The sequence below is a fragment of the Magallana gigas genome, chromosome 3 (genome assembly GCF_963853765.1).
Source record: "Magallana gigas chromosome 3, xbMagGiga1.1, whole genome shotgun sequence".
NCBI classification, from domain to species: Eukaryota; Metazoa; Mollusca; class Bivalvia; order Ostreida; family Ostreidae; genus Magallana; species Magallana gigas.
In genome coordinates, this window is record NC_088855.1 from 6,775,862 (window position 1) to 6,800,382 (window position 24,521).

A 24,521-nucleotide genomic window follows, 5' to 3' on the forward strand; every position below is an offset into this window, starting at 1 on the left:
GTGCTTGCAGATTATTCATTTGCAACCTAAAGATACTCCATTTTTTTAATATAAAAAGCCATATGAAGTAATAGAGTCCTCGTGTACACCATTAGTGACACCGTGGATTTTTTTCAACCCCTTGCATCACGTGTAACTACTGTGTAAATTACAAAATCAGAATTGACATACATGTGCGCACTAACGGCTTGTTACCTTTCTTTCTTTGTCTTTCGCCATCAATCTGATTTTTATGGTTTATCTCTTTCTCAGATTATAATTATCCAAACAATGTCACCTAGATTTTTCAATTTCTTGTGAACACTGTTACGTAATTTAAAATCTCTCTTAACAAACTAGCATATCTTGTCATGCAATAATGATTCATATATATTGCCCAAGTCTCTCGTAATCACCATTGGGGAGAAATATCGGCAAAGTCATTTGTTTTATTCCTGCCTCTTTCTAAAAACCATAAAGTTGTGTTCATACCAAGTGATGTCTTCTCACTGGTTCGATGAAAATGCAATTTTGTTTCTTAGTTTGGTACAGTCTTTGGATATGGCTTATTGTTCACTTGTGTTGATTTTTTTAATAATTAGACGGTCTCTTGTTGATATAGAAGGAGAAAATTGCCACAATTTATTGATTTTCATTTTTTCAAACAGAAATAAGATTCTTTCCACAGAAATAAGACCATGGAGTTTAAAATTAAAGTGAATTACAGAACGCCATGTTCGATCGATGTAACGAAATGTCTTCTAGTTTTCGCGTTCGTGGATTTGAAAAATTATCATGAAAAAAAAAACCAAAAAGAAAAAAAACAACAATAATCAGTCTAGTATTTAGGAACAAGATTATAACAAAGAGATCGAGTAATTACACAGGTACATATCTAGGCTAAAAATTGAACTAATTTTACAATAATGAACATTTTGAGGTCTCTGATTAAGGCCAAGGATAACGTAAACTCTGCGATTTAATGCAGTTGTAAATTTTCCAGATTCTCTCACGCGCAGAACTGTAAAAAAAAAAATCCGGGGAAGGGGTTGGGGGTGTCGACGGATAATTTTGTATGCGGGGGGGGGGGGGGGGTTATCTGACGTATTTGTGATAAAAAAATCTTAAATTTTAAAACGGCAATAATTATATTTTGAATACTATATAGTACATGTACATTGTTATTTTAACTGGGGGTCAAAAGCCACCTTAAAATGATTTTTCTTTTAATCTTTTGTTTGGTGTGGATTCAATCTTTGTTCACAACAAATTTATTTTATCAAACAAGATACATATCAAATCAACAATAAAACAATATTATAAATCAACAAAAATATTTTAAAAAAAAACATTGAAAATACTCTTCTCTGATATTGCACTAAAAGCACATACAGGGAAAAACATAAAGACAGCAAAAAAAATAAAAAATAAAAAATTTCTGTACTACAAAAGCAGTGTTTTCAAATTGAATGTTGATGTACAAAATGATTTTATTATTGGTCACTGATTTGTTAAAAGCTACTTCACACATGTATGACAAATGGTCCCCGTAAAAACAGCTCCAACATCATTAGGCAATTGCTATATGTCATCTGACAAATAGTTTATATACATGTACATAAGTAAGAATATAATAATGGCACTGCCTTTCAACATCTAAATACTGGTACTTTATTTGTTTACACATCTCTTTTCAGACTGCAATTCATATAAATTTATACCGATAACACATATGCATGATCCACATGCTGCCTCTCGCGTACCGCTTGCTGCACCTAATTTATACGATACAGCGTCAATGATTTTCTACTTGCAATGCAATTCATAGACATTGTTACTTTAAAGATGCACATTAAGATACATGATATTAATCTTTCCAAATGGTTAAAAAAAAGTCATTAAACTAAACTTAATAGTAAACATATAATTCTGCTGCAATTTATTATATTTTATCTTACTAAATGGTGAAAACGATTGTTAAACCTAACAGTAAACAAATAGGTCTGCTGTAGTTTATTACATTCAAAATTTAATTAAAGGGCAAACAACAATATAACACCTCTGTAGAACTAATCATTATCGGTAAACAAGGAATTCTGCTGCAGTTTTTTATTAACATTGTCTGTTTCATTGTGAGTGAACAGAAAGCTGCATTGAAGACACCAACATTTTCCATCTCCATCTCATCTTCTAGAACCGCATGCCATTGTTTGCGGCCTAAATCATCATCCACAGCCGGACCTGTTTCTGGTCCATTCTGAGACTGATATTGTCGATTCTCACCAATCGCACGCGCTCCAGGTCCCCTGCATTGAACACCCTGTAGATGTGGAAGTTCTCCCGGTGTTCCTGGGCAAACTGAATCTGCTGGGAGGAAATCTCAAACATGTCCTTGTCGTCTGTCTTAGTCGTCTTGACCTCAATGAAAGTCTGAACAATACCAGAGTCTGTTTTGCGTGATATTTCCATGTCGTAAGGGGCTCCTTTCTCATTCTCTCTGTTGCACCATTTCATCTCCATGATGCTGGGGTCTGCCTCTTTCTGTTGCAGGAGATAATGATAGACTATTTGCTCACCCCAGCGACCTATTTCGTGCAAGCTTGTCTCATCCTGGTCTATATCCTGTAAAATTTCTGGTGGGGCCTTAAGGTTTGAACCTTGACCCAATTCTTCATAGGTATAATCACTGGCCATTTCCGTCCACACAGGATTATCTGTATAGAGCAATTACAGCATCTTTAGATCAACAACATCATATGAAATGATGCATACATTTAAAAGTAAAATATACATTTTAACTTTTTGGGATTTTAGTGCAAACATGTAGATATGTATTAAATTATTAAAAAATCTGTAATTAAAATGAGTATTGTTCATTATCAATTTCCAAATGTGTATTACATCTATATAACACCATCTGATGACCTATCTCTAGACTAAGCTATGGCACATGAAAAAGAATTCTGTTACAGTAGGGCAATCACTACTTACCCATCAATAGTCTCTTGGAGTCTGGCATGCGTGAGGAGCCCTGGCTGCTGTCCGTTGGATGTCTACGTTTTCCGCTAGATCTTGGATCTTCCGAGTCCCTATCCTTGTCCCTATTCTCCACATCCCCAAGGTCCTCCTGTATGTTATGCCTTTTGTCATTGCCTGTCCATTCCTTGGGACTCTTTGCATCACCTTTCACCCTGTCACCTTCACTGGCGGAGTCTGCTGTTGAGTGTGAACTTCCACCGTGTGATGCTGTACCTTGGTGTGAACCCCCTGAAGCTTCTTCTCCATCCAACACTGGCCTCTTGTTTTCTCCCTTTGACTCTGTATCATTCTCTGATATCTTCCTCTTTGTTCCTTCTTCAAAATTAACAAATTTTTAAATGAAATGTTCAGGTACAATGTATTACATTTAAAGAAATTTGGAAGAAGAAAGTGATCATTATCAGGTCCATGAAAAATAGCAACATTTTAACCCTGTAAATCTTTTCCAGTTTCATTTCAAGTTATGAAATCCTAGCTCTGGTAGACTAACTTACTTCCATCACTGTCCTGCCTGCTGACCATTGCATTCTGGGATCCCTCGGAACTCTCCTGTCTATCGTAACCTTCTCCTTTGGTCACCTCACCACCAACTGTTCCCTCCCCTGAAGATTTACCTCCCCTTGATGTATTTTCATCTCCAGTAGAGGGCTTTACGTCATCCGTGACCTTGAACTGACTTGGTAGTTCCTTTACTCTCTTCATGTAATCTGGGGCCTGAGGTGGAGGCCAAACCTTAGACTCTGTTGGCTTCTCCTCCCTTTCTCTTCGTACTGAAGTTATTAAAAAGACACATTGAAAAGAATGCAGTCCTTTATTTTGCCATAATTAAAAGGTAGCTAAATAACCTAGCCAATTATATAGTATATTTTACCTTTAGACAAAAATATTTTTACTTTTCTTAAAAATCTGAACTTTTAACAATTTGAAAGTATAAGTACAGTCAATTGTTATTAGTAAAATAAATTAAGAAACTCTGAATATGATTAAATGGACCAATTACTGATCAACTAGCCAACACAAAAATAAGGAATAAGAATATACATGAGGAATGTCCTGTTAGGTGAAATATCTTGAGATAGAGACACACAGCACTGACCTCTGTTCTGAGCGGTGCCCTGGGTGTTGGACATCGGGGGCCATGATTTCAGGCATGGCTCCCCCTCTTCTGTCTGTGACACCTGTCTCTGCCCCACAGGTTCTGAGTCATATGCACCTACATCTTCTTCTATTTCTGGGAAAAGATGAACATGAACATCTTCTGTATTGGGTAATCATTGATTCTATATTAATCTGTCTTGGTGAAAAAACAAACCCCAAATTTAAAATGCCTCGGCATTTTTCCAATGAATATTTGAGCCCGGAGTACTAAAAATTTTGAAGTAGCCATTGCTTAATTGCTGCTTATTGTCTTCTATATAATTTCATATGACTTGCTATAAAAACCTGCGAATTAACATTCTATAAGTTCATATGACTGATTTTTCCAAAATATTCCCCATGCCACAACTCATTTTACTTTCAGAAAAGCAATGTGTTTTGTCTTTGAGGGACAGACAATTATTTTTTTGAATAAAATATGCTCTTCCAGGGTTCCACGTCAAAATCAACATTTCTCATCCATGTCATCAGATACAATGCGTATTGTAAACCCTAAATTGTACCGGTATTATGCAAGACTTACCTTGCTCCAGTGACCTATGAACATGATAAACTGGAGGTTTGACAACCCACACAGGCTTCTCGTCCTCTGGGAGTAGGTCACAGTCATTGCGATCCAATACTTCCTCCAAGGTGTGGGGTTCTTTGGTTAGAGCTGTGGTGAGGTCATTCAGAAAAGACCTACAGGTACAAAGGTATACATGTAGTTATGTTATGGTTGATCTAAAGAAAATGAAACTTTAAATAATCTAGAATCATTTAAAAAATGAATCATTAACTCAATACAAAATCATAAGTGTAAACTACATTTTGCCCAATGTAATTTTTGCCTTTCTACACAGCTAGCAGTTTTGCCGTTCTTGAATTCACCCAGACACAGTTGTGTTTAAAAAAAGATAATATGACTCAATCTAAAATTCGCCCGCTGGCAACAAGGGCGAAAGGGGGGAATATTTCCTATAATACAGTATTTGAATCCATCAAATTTTTGCGTCTTGTAAGGTATGATGAATTACCTTGTATCTCTGTAGCATCTTTCATCTGACATGGATAACATCTTGGCAATTTCTTTGTTGATGTCAGGGTAAGATTCTGTGTGATCAGTGTGGAAGTAGAAGACATTTTCTTTAGTAAGCAGACACTTCTCTTTCCTCAAGACAAAGACATCTGGTGTGTGATTCAAAGAATATTTTACTTCTAGAGTTTTCACCTGAAAAATACATGTACAATTAATGTAACACGTGACTATATTGATTGAAAATGCATGAATGACCGTTGTGTAGTGTATATCTCATTTAGCACATTTCTAAATCTACATGTGCATGATATTTTATTACCGGTAATAAAGTCTTGATTTAGAAAATGCTCAATTATATCTGAAACACTAGACAGAATACACAGCCAAATGTAAAATGTTTACAGTTCTGATAACAGTTCAAACCTTGAAGAATTGCATGGCTGCCAGTCTTTGGGATATATCCTGCTCCTGAAGTTCCTGATATATATCAGGGTTGTACTTGTAGAGATATCTCTGCAGGACTGGAACAGCTCTGTGCATGTACAGCTGAAGTTCTGGGCAAGGTATAAACATCTGTGTTATCTCCCGAACATCTGTGCACTCATATAGCTCCTTCACAGAACAGAACTCATAAAATGGCTTTAGTTTCTCACCCAAGTTTCTGTCTGCAATAAAAAACTACAATCAGAAATATCAACAAACAGTGACTTCATCACAAGAAGATAAGAAAATGGAAAAATCACATAATACAAAAAAGGGACTCTAGTACAATAATGTTTTTATTTTATTCAATTGAGAGAGATATACCAGTACAAAAGATGCAACACATTACATTTAAGTTTAAATTTCAATGACAATGATAAACAAGATGTAACTTGCCTAACATGGCAGTTCTTCCTCCAAGCCTTGGTTGGGGGGTTCTATCCTCTAGGACCACAAAGTTGACCTGGTCATTCTTCTCAAACATTTTCTCAAACTCACGGTTGTCTGCTATCATTGGATGGTCATCAATACCCACCCATTTATTGTTGGTTGTGGCAAGAATCTTCTGTCCTTCAAATTTACTGTTGATAAAAAAATAAATAATATAAATAAAAAGAACCCAAAGAATGTAAATGTAAATTCTAGAAGTTCATAATGTGTATATCAATTTATATTTTGCTAAAATTGACAATCCCATTTAAGTAATAAACAACGATTATTTAGTGAACATGGCTTTATGAATAGCAATTGCTCTGTTGGCATATTCCATGATGCGCGCTAGCGCATCATGGAAAATATGCCAGCAGAGCAATTGCTATTCATAATGCCATGTTCACTAAATAATCGTTGTTTATTACTTATATTTGCATTTTACCACTCACAAATACCCTGTATTAGCCTAGACCTAGACATTTAGGTATTGCATCAAATATAAACATTCAGACTTTAATGTATCCTTTATGACGTCATAGTATACAGACAGAGCAATTGCGATTATAGAAAAATAATTGCAGTTCCTCTGTATAGGCTTACAGTGGGGAAGAACAATGGATATGCAAATATAAGTTTTTATACATTAAACTGAACATTCATTAATAAACTAATAATGCCCACAAGTTCATGCATGGATTATAGAACTCTATGTATGAATATGAATTTGCACCACTTCAAAGTTCTGGTACTTTAAAGACGAGTATAAAATAAAAGTTTGGGCATTAAAGGACTAAAATGCACCTGTACATCAAACATGCATACAGAGTGAAAATCATACCATAAAATTCAAAATCCTATGCTTACCTCCTCAAGGCCTCAATTTGCAACTCTAGGGCATTCATCCATGTCTGAGGATTACTGGTAGGCATATACGAATTCTCAGGCCTAAGTTTCCGTCCAATAGTGACATAGAGAGCGAGGACATCCGATAGCACAGACTTGTCCGTCAAACTAAGAACCTGTCCCATCAAAACCAGTAACTCCCCATACTCAGTCAAACTGGGCTCCATGTCAATACGCATGGCATTTTGAAACAGCATTTGGAGATCGTACTCTTGTCCATAGGTGTCATAAAGGATGGCCTTCTTGGACAGATCTGAGTGCAAGTCCTGAATGATATCACTGTGTTTCATTATCAGGCCTGTAGGGTCAGACCACCAGACCTCTTTCTTGTTTAACATCCTCCCAGCCTGGAGATCTCCTAGTGAGCGATTCACAGAACCAGAGGCAAATCTCACAGGCAGGGCTTTATCTTCTGGCACAAAGATGACTGGGTGATCAAGAAAAAGTTCATGGGTTTCCCTCTGAGGCAGATTATCTCGAAGCCAGAGGTACACCCTACAAATGTGTTGTCTGGTGGTTACAAATAACTTTGGTGTAAGCTCAGAATATCGCTTGCCCCATTCTATCAAAAACTTCTTCAGGTCTTGTAGGTCAACAGAATACTTTATCCTCAAAAACTGTCCAAAAGAACTTGGTATCTGCACACCGATGTAGATCACAAAATAAGACAGCAGGTCAACGATGTCTCTCAAAGGGGCATACAAACAGGATGGCTGCATCATTACCACCTTCTCCGTCACATGAATTTCTTCATTCTCAACCGTAACACAGGTCTGGGTGCCTGGCACCCAACTAGCAGTTCTAAGGAGCAAGCTGAAAGAAGACTCCACATCTTTCAGGTGACCTCCTGACTCTGTACACATGTCAGTGGAAATATATCGGCTGAAGCATCTGTCCCATTCCTCAGCTAAGAGAACACATAGAGTCCTCATCTGCTGGGGGTAGGACGTCGACTGGCTGTTGTTCTGGATTAGGTCCACCAGTTCTGATGAGGACCAGTCTTTGATGTAGCTTCCTTTGGGTATTGTTCCAAGGATTTCCTTCAGAGGGGCCCATGGAGTGGTTCCCTGAATCAAAAGAAAATTAATGATTGCATGAAACTAAAGGAAATGATGAAAAAATTTTCTTAAAGCAAGTGCAATAAACTATGTTAGTATGCAATATGTTAAACATTGCTGAATGATCATAATTGCTGAATCAATCAAAAATCTCAAAAATTTGTACCAGTATATGTAAAAACATGTAAAAAGTTATAGATCATTGACCTTCTAAATGAACACCATTCAAAAAATAATGATTTTCTTCTTTCACTTTACATTTTGTTACAATTTTATGTATGTACAATGTACTTGTATCTGTTTTGTTTATAATGTCAACGAATAAAACAGAGAAACAACATTTAAAGCGAACTCACAATGTTTTCATTGGAGATCTCCACATTGACTTGTTTTAGTGATATGAAGTCTGTTAACCCTATCTTTGAAAAGAACAGTCGCCATCTCTGAATTTCCACAGGATTTTTCTTGTTCCTGAGATAAACTGGGTCCAGTAATACCCAATCATATCCTACAATCATTGTCACATGTTACAATACAGATTAAATTAAAAAAAATAATATATCATCAAATTCTAAAGTTCCACTCATCTTGAACAGATATTAGATTATATAATGTTGGTTTATTTTAATTCTTGTGTACATTTACATTTATATATTCTGTATTGATAGCAACACCTCATGGCTGTTATCAATGAATTTGATTCTGCAAGTACATTATGTGTATAATTCACAATTGTACATGTATATTTCATTTCTGTATTTTTCAGTTCAAAATTATGAATAAGACCAAATGAAAACTTTTCCCTTAGATTTACCTGGAAGGACAGCCTGTAAATTGATGCTGTTCTTGTATTCCGGAGTGAAATGGATGGGGACTTTGGAAGGATTCTGTAGCCCTTTGTTAGTTTTCAACATGGCCGACATCCCTAACTCCTCCATATTAATAAGTGAGGGGTCGCGCTCTGTCTGTTCTTTGATGTACACTACGTAACTGATCAGGATGTTCTCACTCTTTTCCTGGAAAGACAATAAATATCTCAAATAACAAACCATTCTTTTATGATACAAATTGTTTTGTTTTCCTTTTACTTGATGGCTAAAACGGATATTTTGTCAACATGCTCTCTTGCCTCAAGACCAATTCATATGTATTTTTTTGAGACTCTCTGATTACAGATTTTGTATCTGGTGTATCTAATCTTTTGAAGACTTAGAAATACCAATCCATATAGGAATTTTAAAAAAAATTATTTAATTTTAAAATAAGAGGTCAAGTTGTTTAGAAAAGATGAAAATATTGGCATAAATTCACAAAGGGAAACATTTTCCCTTGAACATATAAAAAGTCATTGGTATTCCAAATCCTGTTTCACACATGCACTGACCTTGACCTTGTTTGACTTGAGGATTGGCAGGATGTGGTGACTGATGACCTCCCTGGGTGACAGCTGACACACTCCTATCTTCAGTAGCAGCTTCTGGACCTGGGAGTTCACCTCACTGTCAGCGGACGACACTAGCAGGGGGTGGATTGTGTTCAAATCCTGCTGGAGCACTGACATTGGATCTATAGATATACACAGATAACACTGACATAGTATATAGATATACACAGAGTACAACAATCAGTTAAGCACACCTCTTCATTCCTCTTGTCTTTGAAATTATCAAATAAAATAAGGTTCACAGAAAATCAAAACTGCTTGTCTCTGGAGCTTGCTCTAACATATTATGTGGGTGGTTGGACAATTTATAGATACATATTCCAATCCAGGTCTTCAAAATTTAAGGTAAAAATTTACCATTGTAGGACAGTTCTGTGTTTTCAGACAGAGGGAAGAAGATGGTGCTGTCTGCCGTGCACTGTCTTTGGTACGTAGCCAGAGGGATGATCTTGAGGGCCTTCAGTTTGTCATACACTGGTTGGTTATCTGTAAACTCGTTCAGACTTCTGTATACACAGGCCAGCCACTTTGCTGTCATCAGTATGTCATTGTCTGTTCAATAAAAGCAAAGTTTGACACAGATGCATACTGGTAAATATTGCTGTGATGCAGAATAACTAGAATTGCAATCTCAGCCTTTTATTTACGAATACTTTTCAATATACTATAAAGATCATTTCAATGACATAAAAAAGCCTTCTACTTTTACTTTTATATATTGACCAAATCTCTGTCATATCCCCACCTTTGTCTCTTCCATCGGTGGCGGCCCACTGTAGGGAGAGGGACTTCCCAATTAGTAACAGGTGCTCCGTGTTCAGAGACTCTATACCCAGACTGTGGGTCAGACTGGAATTCAACGTGGCTGCTACATCCCGATGGAGGTAGAACAGATTCAGTGTGTCCTTCAAGAGGTCAGGGGTCACAACCTCAAGGACAAGAAGGTCCTTGACCCTCACCATCTGGGAAGGGATCTTCCAAGCACACTGGCCTAAAATGAAATAAAATAAACATGTAAAGACTTGTATACAATACTGAGAGTATTCTATATTCATAACAAATTTGCCTAAGTTTTTTTTCCTGATATGTTCAAAATCCACAAATATTTCATGACATTAAAATTGAATTTTCTTCAAGAAGATTGATGGCAATGAACATGAATGAAACCCCTGGTTGATTATCACCAATGTTTGTGCACATAAAAGAATCTTTACTTATTTAATGATTCTTAAATAGTAATAAAACCTTTGCTGTTGGGCTGTGTAGGAACACATGGTTTGGCCCGTAACTTTTGAAGAATCTGATTGGCTACTGGTCTGAAGAAATCTATAATCTCATCCTCCACTGGAACAAACTGCAGGAAGGAGGTAACAGCTTCCATGTTGGAGAAGTCAGCATGAGACTGTAAATGAATCATCAAAATTTAACGATTGCTGCTGAGTGTGTTTATCAAATATCATGTAACCAATACATTATTGTGTCTTTAAACGGTGAATATGTCCTACTTTGAATATTTCCAAGGCTTCCAAAAACAGGATGTGGATTTCATTACGAAGCCACTGGTTCCAAGAACTGTCCCTATCCACATCCTCACGACTGGACGGAACATCAAAATCACCTGCACAATGCAAAAAGGATGAAATACTGTAGATTCATTATTTTACACGAGTACTTAATTCTGTGCTACCGTTTTCCGTCAAATCACGAGAACATAAAATTGCAAATGTCCAATTTCTATCATAGTTTCATGTAATTTACATAATCTGAAAAATTAAAGCGAGCTTTTAAAATTCACAAGATGTACTTTTTGCAATTTTATGCAGCCATTTATTCCTCGCGTTTAATTAGGAATCTACAGTATAAAAACCTGACCCAAAGAATCAAAGCAAAAATCTGGTGCATGCTTGAAGTGACAAGTAATATAGTCATATAGAAGTTTAGGGTTTAATAAATATTTAGCAAAGGGACTTTTATAACTCCTGGGAGATTGCGAATTTGTGCATCGTCTCACCTTGGACAATGAATCGGAATCCATAACTCCTCAAAGGAAGGAAAGCAAACACAGGTTGTTTGGGTGGAACAAACTACAAAATAAACAGTTCACAACATGAGAAATAATGTTAACAGTGTTCTGCAGATTTATTGTTACATTAAATGATTATTACATGTTATTGTTACATCAGCAAGAGAAGAGGGCAATACCTTGCTGTCTTTCTTTTGCCCTGGAGGTCGCAGTGGGAAGGCTAGGGCAATCTCTGTAGACTCTACCTCCACCCCAGACTTGGCCTGTCAGTTAGATTTTATCAAATTCAGTTTAAATAAATAGAAAAAACATTGTGATGGCAGGAGAATAAAATGGTTGGAAAAAAAATAACATTTGTGAGGTATATAAATTCATTTTTGAACAGGGTATTGTTATCAAATTGGTAGGACATGGCACCAGACAATAATATCATATTCCACATAATGCAAGAAAAACTAACAAACTGTTTAGTATGAAATACATGAGGGAATACTTTGCTCATAATCCTACCTGTAGGGAAATTTTGGAGGCATCCAAACTTTTCTTGACCACTAGCCATCTGTCCATTTTATCATCATGTGTAATTTCCACTACGTTTTCACCATAGTCTTTTCTGTGAATGTTCTGTACAAAGTTCTCTACACGATTGTCAATGGTGATCTTTCTGAGACGATTTAAGAACAGTAGCAGAGAAGGATGGATGTCATTGAACCTAGCAGCCAGGGTTGTTGTCTGGGATCTTATGGATTCCTTCAATGGCAGCACAATCTTTGTTGTCCAGCTGCAGCAAATGAAATAGAAGTGCCAGTGTTTCATTATTGTCATGTTGGCACATGTTCAGGAGCAAGTTTTCTGTACTACAGCTTTACACCAAAGTTGATTGTATCAAAATCATGCATGTATTTATATGTAATACTCAGTCAATGTTTAATCAATACGTGTAGCAGTAAACTAAAATACTTAAAAATATATGAAATCAAACATTTCTCTAGGCAATGGCATTCATGGCACTAAACACACAAATTTATAATAAAGATGTCTTAATCATTTGTTAATATTTACAACTACACAGAGAAGCTAACAGTTTTTATGTCTTAAAGTGTAGAAAGCTGTAACATAAAGCTATTACTTACCCCTCCCCATCTTTCCACTTGTCTTCTTCCACCCATTGGGGCAGGATGTAGCCAGTGGGTCCGGAATGGACATCAAACTTGATGTGGAATCCATTGGAGTGGATCTCTGGCTCATCCGTCACTCGGAATACAGACTTAAACCCAATGCCTTTTTGCCCTGCATTAACACCAAAACAAGACTTTAAGTTTTTGCCGAAAACCACATAGTTACATATAGTATCAAAAGTTCTCAGAATTATTCAGCACACAGAATTAACTTATGCTGCCAAATTGAAAATAACATCAAATTCTTGAAATAGCTTTTTGTCCAAGTCTTTAAGTGTATAAACTTGAGTACTTGAGTACCTATGTAGCCTGCTTTGTGTTTTCCCTTGGTACTCCTTCCTACGTCACAGAGAGCCCGGATGTTCTTGTCTGCGAATCCAGTCTCATTGTTAAGAACCACAACACCCTCAGGCTGCATGATAAACTGTACAGAGGGACACTCACCCTCCCCCAGACTGTCAGGGTAAGAGTTGTCATCAGCATTCTGGATCAACTCTGAGAGAGAATCAGATAGGCTGATATTTTTGTTATTCAAAATTAAATGCATGATTCTTAAATTGGTTTTGAAGACTACTTTACAGACCATCTTTAAACTAAAAACATCCAATTTTATTCTGTAACTACCAACTCACCATGAAAAATCTACAGAGTAAAATGTGTCCTTGCTGTAATGTAACAGACCACTCACCCAGTACAAAGTGGGTGTCCTTGCTGTAGAGGTCCTTGGACAGTCTGTCCAGACTTCGACCTAGTCTCTCCTGTTGGACTCTCATCAATCGCTGTCCATCTTCATTAAGTTCCACTCCAATTCCAAACTCTTCACGTCTAATCTGCTCCACGATTCCCCGGCATGTCTTCTCTGCATCTGTTTCCATGGACACCGCCTCTGGTTTGGGTTCCGGAGACAAGAGATCAATAACGTTATCCTCCGACTTCACTGTCAGATCTACAAAGTTTATATAATTGCATAGTACAATTTTATTCTTCAAAGCTCATGGTACTTTTAACTTTCACAATAAACAGTTCAGTCCTACAAAAGCTCTTCTCTTTCTTCATGTGAAGTTCTAATGCAGAGTTTAAAAATACCCTCAGTCCTTCACATTATGAAATATGTCTTTCATATTCATTGATTTCTTATTTGTAATAAATTATTATTCCTTTGCGACGTCTTATCCATTATTAACAATAGTGATTTTTTTCTATGTTTTTTCATATATAAATACAATCTAAGAGCATGCATAAACTAAATCACTTTTTAAAGTACAACTCTACTCCACTCTTTCACTGACCAATGGTGACCTCTTTTTTCTGTTTGTCTCCTGTTACGTCTCCCTCTTCCATCTCAATCTCTGTTCTCTCATCCACAACAATGAGCTCCTCCTCTTCCACCTGACCTTTTACTTCTGTTTCTACTTCCACATCTGACAGGTATGACGTGGAGGCGGAATCTTCTTCATCTTCACTGTCATCTATTGGCTGTCAAAAGAAAATATCCTTTACTTTGTAAATCATCACTGAAACTTTTATTCACCCCTTGTTAAATTTTGTGGTTCAGCTTACATATTGTTATCAGTTAGTATATATTCAATAAGTTCCCAAGAAAATATTTTAAATTTCTGATGCCATATCAATACCTCAGGATCATCTCTGAAGAACTCATCAGCAATCTCGGGGTCCACTTCCTCTAGGGAGGCGTGGCTTGGTCTACACCTGGCCTGAATACTATTGGTCCACTCAGCCACGCCCAGCATACAGCCCAGCTTCTGGAGCTGGCTTAACTGGCTCTCAGTCGTACAGGACTGGAGCAGGAGGGTCTTGGATTTAGATTGTCCTACTACCTGACCCAAAGGATCAAGGAACATCTGAAATGATGCAAAGGTACATATGATATGTACATGCAATAAAAAGTGTGTTTTCTAATGCAAGAAAAGCATCCTTCTTCTTCAAAGAGGACATGGCTATTCACAGTTTAAATTTTCAAAATGGATTGAAAAAATAAGTACCTGGTTAGCCAGAACTGAGCAGCTTTTTACTGGGAGAACTAGGAGACAGTCTAGCACAAATTTTACAACAGCCTCTCCATGCTGAAAGCTAGCAGGTGCCCCTACAAAAATGAGATGCGTCATACATGTATTATTCCAACAATATAGGCCATGTGACAAATATGACAGTTTCAATGTGTACATGTACATTTTAGTGTGTTACAATATAACAGACATACCTGGTGTTCTGTCAACAGAAGCCTCGCCATGCAGTTTGAACAACTCCTCCTTGATGTGACTGGCCAGCAGAGCTCTGGGTGTGTTTTCCACTCCCTTACTTCCAACCACTAAGGACATCAAGTGTCCACCGACCTCACGGGGGCTTCTCCTCTGTAGGGCAGCATTGAACTTCTCTGGGGACGACGAACTGATGAGCCTCAGGAACTGCCCAGGAGAGCTCTCCAGAGCAATAAAGTCCGTCTTCATGATCTTATTTCCACCTATTTATATTCCAACTGATTATCTTAAATTTATTCATCAGTACAAAGGACCTCTCTATTTGTACATACAAGTAATAAAACCCTTACCCTCTAATGGCCAGGTTTGGCATTCTCCATACTTTTGGATAAAGTCTCGTAACTTTCCCAGCTGAGGTTCAAACACTAGGGTCCACTGACTCCATTCCGCTATGTTCTCCAGCAGGGGGCAGTTCTCCAGACATGCCAGGGCTGCTTCCTTTGTCTGGTGTCCCAGAATTCCAATCTGACCTTTCACCTCAAAACTGCAATAGACAAAAATCACATAAAAGTATGTTTGATAAGATAGATCATGTATGCTAAAAAATATTTTTTTGTATTCTTTATAGATTTTCTTTCCTTAATATAACAACACTGTATGGGAGATCTTATTCCTATTATAACGTTTTGTTCTGCGACAATTCATGCTTTGAATCTGACAGAAGACTTCTATACTCAGGAAAATTTATGCCCCATTTGCCCTCATTGTCATTGGGCAAATTCAAAACCGGTTTAATTGAAAACAGTATGCTGTAGTGAGATTGGGAAAAAATAACCAGGGAAAACTGATGTTAGGCCCGATACATCCATTTGACAGTTCCATAGTAAATCAAAGAAGCTGGATTTACCCTTCTGGAGGAAGAACTGCTGCCTCATACACCACACTGTGGTGGTTGGAGACATGCTTCCCTGGGCGTTCAGCCAGACCAATCAGACGAGAGGTCGTTCCGTGGCCCAATTGTTTGACCTCATTCACAGAAAACTGGTGACAAATCGCTTGCTGAATATGTTCTTCCTACAACAAACCAAAATATATCAATCTGACGAAAACATTTCTGCAATCACATTTAAAGTCCACTAGTTAAGCTGATGTGCATTGCAACTGAAATGATACTCAAACAGAAATTGATATGATAAGATATGATAAAAATAATATTCATATATGCACTGAAAAAAATATGTTGTATTGTGAATTCCACATTTTATGTCACTTGTGATGATAGATCAATATATGTGGTAGAGCAAAGTATTTATAAATCGTACATGCCCTCAAAAAAAAGAAATCATTAAAGAATTAAGCACATTCTTCCTTTACAGAGAAACCTTTTCCTTACAAAAGTCATACCTGAGAAAAGTTGCACTGTCTACACTGGTGAACAAACTCTAGAATGTGTGTTAGTGTAGGGAGAAATCCCCCTGCCACCTCACTGTGACCTCCTGACCCTAAACTCGTTCCCCCACAATCATCAAGCTCCTATAAAATGAAAGAAACATTTGTAAATTTAAAGATTTTCGAGAACTTATCTGATCTATTCTATTCTGATCATGTAAAATACCCAAAAATATGTTTCATGATCCTTAAAAACAAATATAAGTAATGTAATTGAATAATATTTACAAATATGTGTTATATAACAAGGAACTTCTTATCACCTGTTTGGCTTCCTTCAGAAGAAACTCAATGAATCGTCCAAATCCCATTGTCATAAAAGACTCAAAAACAAAATGCTCAGTGATTCTCTCCTCAATATGGTCTAAACTTTTCAGTGTTAGAGCTCCATGATTCTGGCATCTGTCAAGGTAAGTTTTGAGCAGTTTCACCACAGAATCTGCAATATCAAAACCAGTATTTTACTTTCATTGGAAAATTTCCAATGGAAATGTTTTATTTATCTGTTATTCACAACCATTTCATCAATTCAATATCCCAGTGTGCAATTCATATCAAATAAACACACTTGTCGTTTTGGTATCTTTCCTTTGGTAGGAGGTGTTTGGTATCTTACCTTTGCTTGAAGGTAATTTTTTTATCACTGTAACTTTGGTGTCTTACCTTTGGTAGGAGGTGGTTTCTTTAACACTGTAACTTAGGTATCTTACCTTTGGTAGGAGGTGGTTTCTTTGACACTGTAACAGGAACTTCCTTTGGCTTAGTGGCTTCTGTCAAGAACTGTCTATGTATAGCATCAACCTCCGTTTTACTGACACAGAGCGCAATGTGAAAAAGGGTTCGACCAAAGCTCTCACTGGTCACCACCTGAAGGAAATTGTTGACTGCTTCCACAAACTTGTTGAGATTCCTTCTCTCCTGTTTGTTTGCTGGGATTTCAACAGAGTTACACAACAGGCGGTACTTGTCAAAAATCTCTGTCAAGACCTTGGTAGGACTTAACTGAAGGTAGTGATCCCTAATCTGTGAACAAAAAAGCATCCTACAGGACCATGTTTCTACCTCAAGGGAATATTTTTTCAGAGCAGTTTTGTGAACTGTTACACTCAGATCTAAAGAGCTGCATCAAAGCACAGTCTGCTCTATATTTATAAAATATGTAGACATCAGGCAAAATAGAATAATCATGCAAAACCTATCTCCTAGATATCCACTTAATAAATTTTTTCCTGAAGACCATCATAAAAAAAGCAGGAAATGTGCATAATCAGGTAAGACTTACCTGCCCTTGTCCATCGCCTCTTTTTGATAGCAGTGCTGCTCTGAACCGGTGGAATGCCTGCTCTATCTCCTGCTTCAGTGCTTCTTTCGTGTCTTCTGTAACTTTTCTGCGTGTTCCACCTGCATCTCGCTGGGACTTTTTTAAAACCTGAATAAGTAATAAGATTCAAATATGCTTAAAATAATCTACATAACTATCATGATCTCTACAATATTAGTTAGCACATACTGGTCATTAATATTCAAGGGTATCAATTTTCGTGGATAAAGTGAAAACCACAGTTTCAAAGATACGCAAATTCATGGCCAATGATCCTATCAATACAAAATGTTAGTAGAGATTGCAATTCAATGAACATTAAACCTTTCATGGATCAACTTGACAACAAAATCCATGAAAAATTGGTATTTAACGAATATTGGTGAAACAACAGTATATTTAGTTATCTCAAAAAGGATATTTCCAAAACTTGATTTGCATGAAACACGCTTCTATCGATTATCTTTTTTTATAAAAGGATTCAGTATCTCTACATGCTTAAACATGCCATTTAATGTGCTGGATGGTAAAAATTCAAATAATATACCTGCATGGCCAAAGGCAGACTACGGATTCGGATTCCTAACACATAGGCGTTTTCCACATGATACGTCTCCACCAAATATTCCATGAAGTGTTCCAACTCCAGTTTGGTGCTCCACTTTTGATACTTGTTCAAGTAGTTTCTCAAGTTTTCAAAAATATCAGAGGTTGTAATTTCTGGAATATCAGCCATATCATGGGGGAATTTGAAGTGGTTGTAAATTATGGGCAGCCTTTGCAAGGGGCCAATTTGCAAAGCTTCAAAACTATCTTTGTCTGGAGCAAATTCAGCCATACATAACTTCAATTCATGTAGTGTACAAATCGAGTGAGTGTTCATATAGGCCTGTACATAAGCATTGACCTTGCAGATCATTCTGTTGTGTTCAAAAAGACAAGGTATCTGTTGAGCATTACGCCAGTTGCCTAATTCAGCAATATTCCTCTTACCAAATCTCTGCAGCATCATATTTTCCACTCTCTCCACACTGACATGTTCGTCTGCCTCTGCTAGTGCTTCTATGCACTCCTTGGCGACCATCTGAATCTGATCCTGTGAGAACCTGCCATATTTATCTTTGCTCCAGATCCTCGGTAGATGTGTCTCTTTTGGTTCAAACTTTCTGAGACTGACTGGTCTGATCACCAGTTGGCCTACTCTAAGCAAGGAATCCTGAGATTGAGAAGTAGGCTGGATAAATCCTGCTTGGGACTGAGGAGTAGGCTGGAAAAATCCTATAGATTGAGAAGTAGGCAGGAGAAATGCAGGAGTCTTCTGTATCATGGGCTGACCATCAGCAGGTGTCATCTGAAGGTCACCAGGGTGTGTAGGCTTGGAGGATGAGAGAGGGATGAAGCCAGAAGGACTTTGGTCCTGGGTGAGATTTACCAGGTTCCTACGACTAGTGGATGGTTCATCTTTTGTTAGATCAATCACTGGTGTGCTCCTGTCTGAAGAATCAGAGACCTTCCTTTGTGCTTTCTTTTTTAGCCTCATATAATGGATCCCATGTTCATCCTGATATTCTTCCATAACATCATCAAAGAGATCTAACACATTGCTGAGCTTGGTTAGTCCAACTTGATTTTTGTTTGGCAAACGAAAAAATTTATTTTGATAGCATTGCCAGATCTCTGATTTTTTAATACCTTTTGGATGAAGGACTAACAATGCCACGACATTCTTCTTTACTTTCCTTCTTGTCTCCTCTATCTTCATTTTATGTTCATCTACTATCTTGCTTGGTTTTGTTTCTTCCACTTCACTGTCACTTTCTGACTCACTACTTTCTGACTCACTACTAGAACCAGATGACACTACGCAAGGATTATCTGGGAATTTGCCGGTGGTGGCCACAGTGCTTTCCTTTCTGGCCTTAGACAGGAACTCACTCACTGCATCTGTGATGCTTGACTCTAGCGAGTCTTGCACTGGTCTCGCTATAGCCCCCTGTCTGAGTTGCTGTGGCATCATCAGCGGTGGGGCACACAAAGGCAGCCCTGTTAGTGACCGTGGACCAGTCGGGATAGGGAAACCTGTTGGAATCCCCATCAGTGGACGAATCAGAGTGGAGGAAGGAAATGGCACAAACGGTTGATGTAGAACAGGTATCACAGGTGTGCTGGGGCTAGCTGTTGATCTCTGATACACTACCTGTTATCAAGAAAAGTATTCCTTTATTGTACAATTAAAAAATTCGGACACTGAACCTATAGTTTTCAATATAAGGTTGGAGAATTTCTATCAACATTGAGACAAAATTTCAAGAAAAACACCTGTTTTCAGATATAATCTATATTGAAAGTACATGTATTTATAAATGCCATGAAACTTGATTGTGTTCTAGCTGTCCCTGAATCCATTTATAAGACTGTACCTTCAAGATGGCTTGAAACAACAATATATTATTTGCTGGATCAATAAAAAATCTTTTTTAAAAGATGATTTCACAAAAGAGACCAAAATTTGCTTTCAATTATTTTTCAAGAATTTTTTTGTTTAATTTGTACAATTTGAGTGTGAATGCATGGCTTTTTGCACCTTTTTTTCATGCAGTCAAAGGTGTGAATTTCTTTCGTATTGCATATTTATTCAAAATAAGAATTCAATTAATTTAAAAAAAAAAATCAAATATTAAATAAAAATGTTCATGTGAAATAAACTTAATCCATAATGTTCATGTGTAGAGACATTGTGATTTTAAGACTGCATGTAATTGGGTAAAATGCTAATATATGGCTTATATAGTACTTGAACCTGGACCAAACCAGTAGATCAAGATTTAAAATTTAAACAGTTGATTACTTTTTATGATAGTTTAAATGTATTTAAAAGAAAAAGAAATCTGGCCAAGAGTAGAAATACAAAAAATATAGAGAAAACATGAAAATTTGGCACATTTCCAACAAAATTCAATAGAGATCAATACTGTCTGATTAAGACCATCCCCCCTCTCTTACAGTCTTCAGGAAAATGGGGATGGTTATAATCAGATTAGGATCAATAGTTACATTTAATTATTTTGTAGAAAAACCCAAAGGAAATTTGGATGATATATAAATAATTTTTATTCAAAAATAATTAATCCAGAAGTAAAACTTCATGCAAGAAATTAAAAAAAAATTCCAGGGTAGAAATAATTAGTCTCTGCCATGTTATTAATGGTTATTATCCCTTCCTGCTTTGTTATAAAGTCACAGACTGGAAACAACATTGAGGATATGATAAATATATTTACACAAGATATCATCTTCTAATCTAAAGCTAGGGAAAACCTAACAACTATTCTTATCGATATAGCTGACTTATCAAAGTTGGAGCATTATTGATAACTTCCTGATTGAATCAGCAATAAAAAGCAATACACATCTGATAAGTACACTGTTTTACATGCCTTCAATCAGTACACAGGTAACATAGGTGACTAGGTATTAAGACAAATCCCACCCCATTTTCAAAAAGTTTATCATCAAAGTTAGTATATATATATACTGGTACACTGTATATAACTATGTGTAAAAGTATACATCTTAATAACCTTATAACCTGAATAATTATGTCTATACCTCTTCCCTAGACGATTCTTTTTGAGTGTTTCCCCTCTCTCCACTGCTTTCCCTCTCTTTATTGCTACCCACTGGCTTCACTGGCTTTTGTAGAACCTTTTCTTTCCCCTGTCTGGATACTTCCTCCGACTCGGACGATGACACTCTGTCTATCTGTACTTCCGAGGGTTTCTCTCCCTCGGGCTTGTACCCATCTTTCAGCTGAATTGTGGGTCGCCCCCTGACCATCACCTCTTTAATCATGTCATCAAACACCTCCAAGAATTTGTGCATCTTTTTGACGTTATAAAACTCGGCACTGATCTTTTCCACCTTACTGCTGTAGGTATTCCACAGGTGTGCCTTGGGGATCCCATCAGGCTCTCGCTCCTTTAGTAGCTTGTACAGATTCTTCTTCAACTCCGATCTTCGCTTTGTGTACTTGTTTTCAGCCATTTTGAGGCTGTATATTCTGTATCAACAAAAAAAGGAACATCTTCATTATAAACATATGATTGTATTATTTAAAATTAATAATTTCATTAAGAGAAATACAAGTAATATTTTCATTTATAACCACAAAGGTATATAGCATTGTTTGGGAATTGCTTAGTTAATATTTTTTTAAAATCTTTATTTTTGACAGAATGCCAAGTACATAGTACCATCCACATTAAAACCTGGTGGTCAGCTTTTAAATCAGGGGAATTTTAGATTTTTTTAGTAAAGAATAAATGAAGTTACTGAAATATTTCAAAATAAGGACATTCATTCTTTCATTTAAAACAATCATTGATTTTACATTACACAAATGTAGTGCCATAAAAAAGCAAAAGGGTTCCATTGTAGAACTACATGAGTATTTACTTCACAAATTAGTGTAAAAATTATTTTCAAATACGTGTACATTGTACTTACCCATTAACATGCACAGAACAAAAATCAAATGTCAGATAATGACAGGGAACTAATATTTATATTTAGGTCTACTTTCACTTTATACATTCTAAGAAAGCCCTAGGCTATTTGTTTGCTGTCATTTGCTAAAAACGAAACAGAAGTCTATGTAAACCTTGATCTTTCAGTTTCTTAGTTTTTCTAAATATAGTTACAACATCTGATGAAATATTTTTGATTGACTATCTGTAATAATTAAGTGAAACAGAAATTACAGTATTGAACAGTATCATTTTTGATGGACCCAATACATTTCAATGTAATGTGTATACAACACAATCAGTATCGAGGTGTTTCACGTCGGAGGCAAATTGTAATTGATTTTTTAAATTATTTATAAAGTCAACCCATCATTGGCCAACCAGTCACCTATATATCAAACTGTTGACCCTTATCAAAATTAGGAATTCAATTTGCAAGCTTCACATTTTTTACCAAGTTCTTAATTTATCTCTAAAATGTGGTTTACAGATTGACTTGGGTGGTTTTGTGTTTTGTCTGGGTGGTAGTTTGATTGGAACCCTTTTAACTTGTATATTCATAATCTGACAAATATAGACAATTACATGTATATAAGGACAGCTGCTGAATGCCAATATTTAAAAAAAAATCATTGTATGACTCTATTTATTTTAAAAACAAAATAGTCTCGTTTAAGTGTTTTCAAAAATAAACAATTTACATGTGAAGTAACCATCTGGGGTAATACAGTGGATTACGCCATTATAGACATACACTGTTTACAGCTGAACGTTGTTTCATTGTGTAATAAAAAACAAAGGGTGTTGAGGATTAAATATCAAGGACTGTGCAAACAAAAATAAATAAATAGATAAATAAAATTGCAGGACCATTTTTTCGTAAAATTCTTGTTTTGGGGGGTTTTTTTTGCTTGAGCAATGTGTTACTGTGTAGGGAGATCTCCACAATAATTCAATGAGCAAAGCACGTGGTAATGAGAAGTTATCGATTCACTGTTAACTACTAAAATAGCATATTCAAAAGGTTACCTGGGTATTCAAAGATCAATGCAAAGTCGTTGGTTTCTTGCGTTTCATTTTGTTCTTCAACAACACGGCGTTATTTTGTATTTTCTCTTTTGGATTTCTAAAAACACACTCTTACAGACTTACTTTCACTTCAACTGAAATTACAAGATAGGTAACTCTAATTGCAGTAACCACAACCCCTGCCAAAATCAGAGTACTGAAATATTGAAAAACGTTTAGCAAGCTTTTTGTCGAACTTTCTTTAAATATTTGCACTGTGTTTATTTTTTTTATTTTTTTTTTGGGGGGGGGGGGGGCTGTACTGTACATGTACGTAAGCTCAGAAAAAAAAAACTTTAGTGAGGTCAATTTCCTCCCTTTCCTGGAATACAAACACAGGCGCTTGTTTTATACAGGAGGTCTATTAAGTACATATGATATGTTTGATTTTTATTAGTAAATTCATTGTCTGCAATTTTACCACTTTCTCAGACCACGCACCGCTACATATTGAATTTAAATGTACTACACTGCTAGACCCTTGTGATACGTCTAGCTACTATAGAACTCGAAATGTTTTCAGATGGGATTCTTCTTATGTTGATTCATGTAACAATTTTTTTAACTCTATAGAGGGCACATGTAACTTAGTGGATTTCGAAAAAGTTACTTCCTAAAGTGACTTAGATGAATGTATGTTAAAAACTACAGACATGTTGAGTAAAGATATTGGCAATTTTTTGATGTAAGTTCTAAAAATAGTAACCAGTCCAAACCAGCTAATTCAAGGTATAGGTATTCTACTTATCTGTCTACGAACGATAAACCCTGGTTTAACGAAAACCTGAAGTCTTTATATAAAGATTATATTACAGCGTTACGTACATTAAATGTTTGCAAAAATGCTCAAAATCACTTGAATTTAGTTAGTAAGAAACGTACATATATATATATATATACAAGAAACTAGAAGCAATGCTAAAGAGGTCGTATAAACAAATTGAAGGTAACAGGTTAAACATTTTGAAGAAAAACAACCCTAGACAATTTTTTGCCAAATTCAGAAAAAGCCAAAATCAGTGGGAAATGTTCCTATCGAAATTTTTTTTGATCATTTTAAAATAATTACCAATGTAGATGGAAGTTTTGATACCAATTGTGAACAAGCAACTGATGAGTGTGTTTTTTATTAATTAGATAAGGAAATCGATGTAGATGAAATTAGAAAAGCTATTTGTAATTTGAAGCGGGGAAAATCCCATGGGGAAGATGGTATTCTGAAC

General features: G+C 36.3%; 1 protein-coding gene across 3 annotated transcripts; it reads right to left on the reverse strand.

Moving 5' to 3' along the window:
* Positions 1–1,687: 1,687 nt before the first annotated feature.
* Positions 1,688–23,406, reverse strand: LOC105321710 (uncharacterized). 3 transcript variants are annotated; one of them, XM_034483372.2, is made up of 35 exons: positions 23,260–23,406; positions 21,314–21,764; positions 18,252–19,901; positions 17,666–17,812; positions 17,094–17,406; positions 16,647–16,822; positions 16,339–16,467; positions 15,842–16,008; positions 15,285–15,478; positions 14,937–15,197; positions 14,719–14,819; positions 14,350–14,577; positions 14,005–14,191; positions 13,404–13,661; positions 13,016–13,210; positions 12,671–12,827; positions 12,048–12,318; positions 11,717–11,800; positions 11,526–11,598; positions 11,020–11,132; positions 10,760–10,916; positions 10,260–10,505; positions 9,872–10,066; positions 9,455–9,636; positions 8,885–9,086; positions 8,427–8,578; positions 6,974–8,079; positions 6,074–6,258; positions 5,618–5,859; positions 5,193–5,386; positions 4,700–4,857; positions 4,115–4,249; positions 3,513–3,788; positions 2,971–3,333; positions 1,688–2,693 (listed from the first exon to the last, which is right to left on the reverse strand). In XM_034483372.2, exons 2-35 carry the CDS (start codon positions 21,746–21,748, stop codon positions 2,197–2,199), a joined length of 9,429 nt encoding a protein of 3,142 aa, XP_034339263.2. In that variant the 5' UTR covers positions 21,749–21,764; positions 23,260–23,406; the 3' UTR covers positions 1,688–2,196. The 3 variants fall into 3 exon arrangements, with proteins under 3 accessions (XP_034339263.2, XP_034339264.2, XP_065934345.1); XM_034483373.2 differs by lacking the exon at positions 23,260–23,406 and adding an exon at positions 22,211–22,304; XM_066078273.1 differs by lacking the exons at positions 17,094–17,406; positions 17,666–17,812; positions 18,252–19,901; positions 21,314–21,764; positions 23,260–23,406 and adding an exon at positions 17,047–17,074.
* Between the last annotated feature and the right edge of the window lie 1,115 nt (positions 23,407–24,521).